This window comes from Ornithorhynchus anatinus, chromosome 10 (assembly GCF_004115215.2).
Source record: "Ornithorhynchus anatinus isolate Pmale09 chromosome 10, mOrnAna1.pri.v4, whole genome shotgun sequence".
NCBI classification, from domain to species: Eukaryota; Metazoa; Chordata; class Mammalia; order Monotremata; family Ornithorhynchidae; genus Ornithorhynchus; species Ornithorhynchus anatinus.
The window spans coordinates 52,333,450-52,338,748 of record NC_041737.1 but is presented as its reverse complement, the minus strand read 5'-3'; the positions used below and the strand labels follow the sequence as shown (position 1 = coordinate 52,338,748).

The 5,299-nt window shown below is 59.0% G+C and overlaps 1 protein-coding gene across 1 annotated transcript; it reads left to right on the top strand.

Annotated features, from left to right (window-relative positions):
• Positions 1-254: 254 nt before the first annotated feature.
• IZUMO2 (IZUMO family member 2) lies at positions 255-4,966 on the top strand. Its single transcript, XM_029074022.2, has 7 exons — positions 255-570; positions 1,986-2,060; positions 2,805-2,891; positions 3,074-3,094; positions 3,271-3,351; positions 3,806-3,932; positions 4,866-4,966. Exons 1-7 carry the CDS (start codon positions 255-257, stop codon positions 4,945-4,947), a joined length of 789 nt encoding a protein of 262 aa, XP_028929855.2. The 3' UTR covers positions 4,948-4,966.
• Positions 4,967-5,299: the final 333 nt, after the last annotated feature.

Below are 5,299 nucleotides of genomic sequence, written 5' to 3'. Positions count from 1 at the left end.
GAGGCACAGAGAAGTGGACTCGCCCACGGTCACCCAGCCGACAAGGGATTCGAAGCCGTGGACCTCTGACTCCCAAGCCCGGGCTCTTTCCACTGAGGCCACGCCGCTCGTGGCCACCCCAGCGCTCGGCACGTAGGAAGCGCCGAACAAATACCGTTATTGAAACGACGATTATATCAGACATTCTTTGCCCCCAGCGCGGCTGGTCCACGGCGTTCCTTTCCCCCCCCCCCCCGCCCCCCGGCCCCGTGACCATGCCCCGGGCGACCCCTGTGACATCACCGTGGAGTCCCCGGGCCCCCCGTTCTCCGGCCATGCCCCTGCCGACCTCGGGCCCGCTTTGGGGCCCGCTCCCGCTCCTGCTCCTGCTCCTGGCCTCCTTCCCCAAGGTGCCCGGCTGCCTGCACTGCAATGCCCCGCTGCGCCAGGCCCTGGCCGCCCTGAGGGCCCGCCTCATCCCCAGCCACTTCCAATCCCCGCGACTGCGGGCAAGAGCCGGGGCGCTCCTCGATGGCATGGCCGGGGGCTTCTACCGCGACTATGCCACCTACCAATACGCCGGTCAAGTGGGTGAGCCCGAGCAGGCACTCCCTAGGGACTGATTAATCAATAAATCCACAAGTCGGTATTTGTTAAGCGCTCACTACGGGCAGAGCACTGTTCTAAGCGCTGGGGGAGATACAGGGGAATCAGGTGGTCCCACGTGAGGCTCACCGTCTTCATCCCCATTTTCCAGAGGAGGGAACTGAGGCACGGAGAAGTGAAGGGACTTGCCCCCAGTCCCACAGCCGACAAGCGGCAGAGCCGGAATTCGAACCCGTGACCTCTGACTCCCAAGCCCGGGCTCTTTCCATTTCGAGTGTACTCTCCCAAGCGCTTAGTACGGTGCTCTGCACATGGGCAGCGCTCGATAAATACAGTGGATTGACTTACTGACCGAGCCCTTATAAATAATAATATGGGTATTCGTTAAGCGCTTACCATGTGCCCGGCACTGTTCTAAGCGCCGGGGGGAGATACAAGGTAATCGGGTTGTCCCTCGTGGGGGCTCCCAGACTCCGATCCCTCTTTCCAGATGAGATAACTGAGGCGGAGAGAAGTGAAGCGACTTGCTCAAGGTCACACAGCAGACAAATGTCGGAGGTGGGATTAGAACCCACGACCTCCGACTCTCAAGCCCGGGCTCTTTCCACTGAGCCGGGCTGCTTCATCTATTATGAAGATTATCACATTTTATTATATGCAGAGCATCGTACTGAGTGCTTGGGAGAGTACTAGACGACGGAGTTAATAGACACGTTCCCTGCCCACGGGAAACTTATGGTCTATGAGTATTGATTGAGCACTTGCTGTGGGCAGAGCACTGCACTAAGCGCTTGGGAGAGTACGACAGAGTTAGTAGACATGTTCCCTGCCCACAGGGAGCTAACAGTCTATGATATTGATTGAGCACTTGCTGCGGGTAGAGCATTCATTCAGTCAGTCAGTCAGTCAGTCAGTCGCACTTATTGAGCGCTTACTCTGAGCAGAGGACTGTACTAAGCGCTTGCAAAGTACGATATGGCAATAAAGAGTGACAATTCCGGCCCACGACGGGCTTACAGTCTAGAGGGGGAGAGACAGACGTCAAAACAAGTAAACAGGCATCGATATAAACAAATAGAATTATATATATATATATATACATATATGCATCAGTGCTGTAGGGCAGAGCACTGTACTAAGCGCTTGAGAGAGTACAAAAGAGTCAGCAGATATGCTCCCTGCCCAGGAGGAGTTTATAGTCTAGCAATCCACCGCCCTCGCTCCCCTCCGCCTCTCCTCGCCCCTGGAGGGGGTCGGCGGGTTGGGGGGCGCGTCTTGGTCCTCCTTAGGAACGTGTTCCTAGAGGTGAGGGACAATTAGTCAGGGAGAAGGAAGAGTGTGTGTGTTGGGGTGGGGGATCGGGGAGGGTCTTCACTGCCCTCTGTTCTCCCCCTCTGCAGGGGTCACCCGCTTCTCCCTAGTGCAGAATTTGGCAAGAAACAAGACGGAGGAGTTAATGAGAACAACACTGACAGGTGCGGGGAGGGGGAAACGGAGGAAAGATGACGGAGGGTGGTTGGAGGGCAGGAATTATATTTAATTTATTAATTTCACTATTTATATCTTATTTCTATTAATGACTGTCTCCCCCTCCAGACTGTAAACTCGATGTGGTCAGTTACTGGGTCTGTTTATTCTTATAGTGTACTCTCCCAAGCGCTTACTCCAGTGCTCTGCACACAGCCTTCAATAAACACGGTGGGGTGTCAGGTGGGGGTCCCCGGGGGTTGGGGGGCTCCGGATGGCTCTACAGAGGCAGGGTGGGGAGGGGTGAGAAGCAGCATGGCCTAGTGGTAAGAGCACGGGCTTGGGAGTCAGAGGACGTGGCTTCTAATCCCGCCTCTGCACTTGTCTGCTGTGTGACCTCGGGCAAGTCACCTCACTCCTCTGTGCCTCAGTTCCCTCATCTGAAAAATGGGGATTAAGACTGTGAGTCTCACGTGAAGACAAGCTTGTATCTACCCCAGCGTTTAGAATAGTGCTTGACACATAGTAAGCGCTTAACGGATACCATAGTTTTTTTCTGATGCCAGGGCAGTCGGGAAAGGAAGCTTTGAGAAAATAAAGTTGGGGCGGGGGGGGGGGTGGGGGGAGTGGCGAGTTGAGGACTGGGCAGCTGGGGGTGAGATGTGAGGAAATGCCAAAAGACAAAGAGCGTGGGGCGGGAGGACCGGTTGGGGATAAAATCGTTCTGACCCCCCGAGAGGGTCTTTCCGCAGAGGGTCCTTTACTGGACAGGCTGGTGGAGGTGCGAGCCGAGGTGGCCCAGGCTCTGAAGAGGTCGTTGAAAGAGCATCAAAACCGAGGTGCATCCCAGCTCAGCCCCAAAGCCTCGCCTCCCCTCCCCTCCCTCCCTCTGGGCTTGACCTCAACCTGCAATAGCAGAGTCCCGGGAATCCCCCATCCCTCTTCCCTATTATCCCTTGTATCCCGCCCCTATTCCACCTTCCCAGTTCCGCTGTTGACTAGGTCTTATTTTCTTTCGCAGCCTGTGACCCCAACTACTGCAGTGAGTCCCGTCTAATTCCTCCCTTTCCCCTCAACCAACCCCCCCTTCCCTCGCCCCCGTGGCCTGCCCCCACCCTGCCCTCCTCGTTGAACCTACAGCCCGACCCCCCTCCTCCACGACCACCCCCCAATTCCCTGCCCTCTCCCCGCCGCACCCCTCCCTCCGGTCGCCCGCAGGCCAGCTGAGTTTCCAGGTGCTGGACTGTTTGCGCTGCAAGACGGAAAAAGCCGACTGCCTGAGCCGCAGACTCTGTTTCGGTATCGGGTTGGGGGACAGGGGGTGGTGGAGCCTGAGATTCATTCATTCATTCAATCGTATTTAATAATGTTGGTATTTGTTAAGCGCTTACTATGTGCGGAGCACTGTTCTAAGCGCTGGGGGAGATACGGGGTGATCGGGTTGTCCCACGTGGGGCTCCCAGTTTTCATCCCCATTTTCCAGATGAGGGAACTGAGGCCCAGAGAAGCGAAGTGACTTGGCCACGGTCACCCAGCTGACAAGTGGCAGAGCCGGGACATCCTGAGCGTCCTTTACTAGGTGCAGAGCACTGGACTAAGCGGTCGGAATGGACAATCCGGCAGCAGAGAGAGACCGTCCCTGCCCCATGAGGGGCTCGGAATGGGGTGGCCTGGGGTCTGGGGGAAGCCCCAAAGGGTCTCCTCTCCTGTCCTGTCGTCTGTCGTCTGTCCTCCTCTCCTGTCCGTCGCCCAGGAGACCGGCAGCCCCGCTTGGTCCTGCGCTACGGGCCTCAGGGGGTCCCCATCAAAGACCGGGCCGCGAAGGGCCGGGTGATGGTCCTCACTCTGGCCGGCATCACCTTCGGGGTCGTGGTGGCGGCGTGAGTCTCCTCCCCGGTGCCTGGGGGGGCTCGGGCTGCCGGGCCCCATCCCCCCCTTGGTTCCCCCCGCCCCGGACTTCTGCCCCTGTCGCCTTTTACCTGCTGCCCTCACTCGCCGCCGCCTCTGTCTCCTCCCTCGGACTCGGCCTCTCTAAACGCCCCGTCCTCTCCGTCCTCCTCCCTTCCCCCCTTCCGCTCTTCTTCTCCTCTCTTTCCCCCTTCCCTCCCCTTCCTCTTCTTCCCTCTCCCCTCCTTCCCCCCTCCCCCTTCTCCCTCCTTTCCATCCTCCTTCCTCCTCTCCCTCCTCTCCCCCCCTCCTCCTCCTTCCCCCCTCCCTCCCTTCCATCCTCCTTTTTCTCCTCTCCCTCCTCTCTCCCTCATCCCTCCCTCCTCTCCCCTTCTCCTTCCTCCCCTTCCTCCTTCCTCCTCTCCCTCCTCCTTCCTCTTCTCCCTCTTCTCTCCCTTCCTCCCTCCCTCCTCTCCTTCCCCTTTCTTCCTCTTCCTCTCCCCTCCTCCCTCCTTCCTCCCCTTCCTCCTTCCCCTCTCCTCCTTTCCCCTCTCCCCCTTCCTCCTCCCCCTCCTCCTTCCTCTTCCCCCTCCTCTCTCCCTTCCTTCCCTTTCCCCTTCTTCCTCTTCTTCCCCTCTTCCTCCCTCCTCCTTCTCCTCCTCTCCCTCGTCCGCTTCTCCCCCGTCTCCTGGCCGCCGGGACCCGGCGGTCGGGTGGGCGGGGCTGCGAAGGGGGCGGGGCTTTGCGGGCGGCGGTTCCTTGAAGAGGGCGGGGGTGACGTCACTCGGGCCCCGCCCCCACCCCTCGGGCCGGGGGGGGGGGGGGGGCGGCCGTTGGCAGGTGGGAGCGAAGCAGCCTGCGGCGAGGCGGAGCGCCCCCTGCCGGCGCCCCCCCGCCGACCCCAACCCCACGTTCCCCGTCCCCAGGGCACTGACTTACAGAAGCAACCGGCGGCTACTGCGGACCCCCAGAAAGAACAATGCTAATTCACACCAGTCGTCTTCATAATAAAAAAATGTTTATCCCACCCTGCCCCTTGTCGTCCACCTGGCCCCGTGCCTCGGGCTCTCGCCACGCCGGCGTAACAGCCACAACGACAATAATAATAACGGTAATAATAGCATAGCTAAGCACCTACTATGTGCCAAACACTGAACTGGGCGGTGGGGTAGATGCCAGATCCCACGGGAGGCTCGGAGTCTAAGAAGGAGGGCAGACAGGTATCGAACCCCCATTTCACAGATGAGGAAACTGAAGCCCAGGGAAGTTGAATGACTCGCTCAAGGTCGTGTAGCAGGAACATGGCAGAACCAGAGTTAGAACCCAGGTCCTCTGACTCCCAGGCCAATATGCTTTCCTC

Coding starts and splice junctions, on each gene's coding strand:
- IZUMO2 (XM_029074022.2), top strand. CDS start 255: ATGCCCCGGGCGACCCCTGTGACATCACCGTGGAGTCCCCGGGCCCCC. Junction 571..1,985: donor CCAATACGCCGGTCAAGTGG/GTGAGCCCGAGC, acceptor CCCCCTCTGCAG/GGGTCACCCGCTTCTCCCTA. Junction 3,933..4,865: donor TTCGGGGTCGTGGTGGCGGC/GTGAGTCTCCTC, acceptor CCCCGTCCCCAG/GGCACTGACTTACAGAAGCA.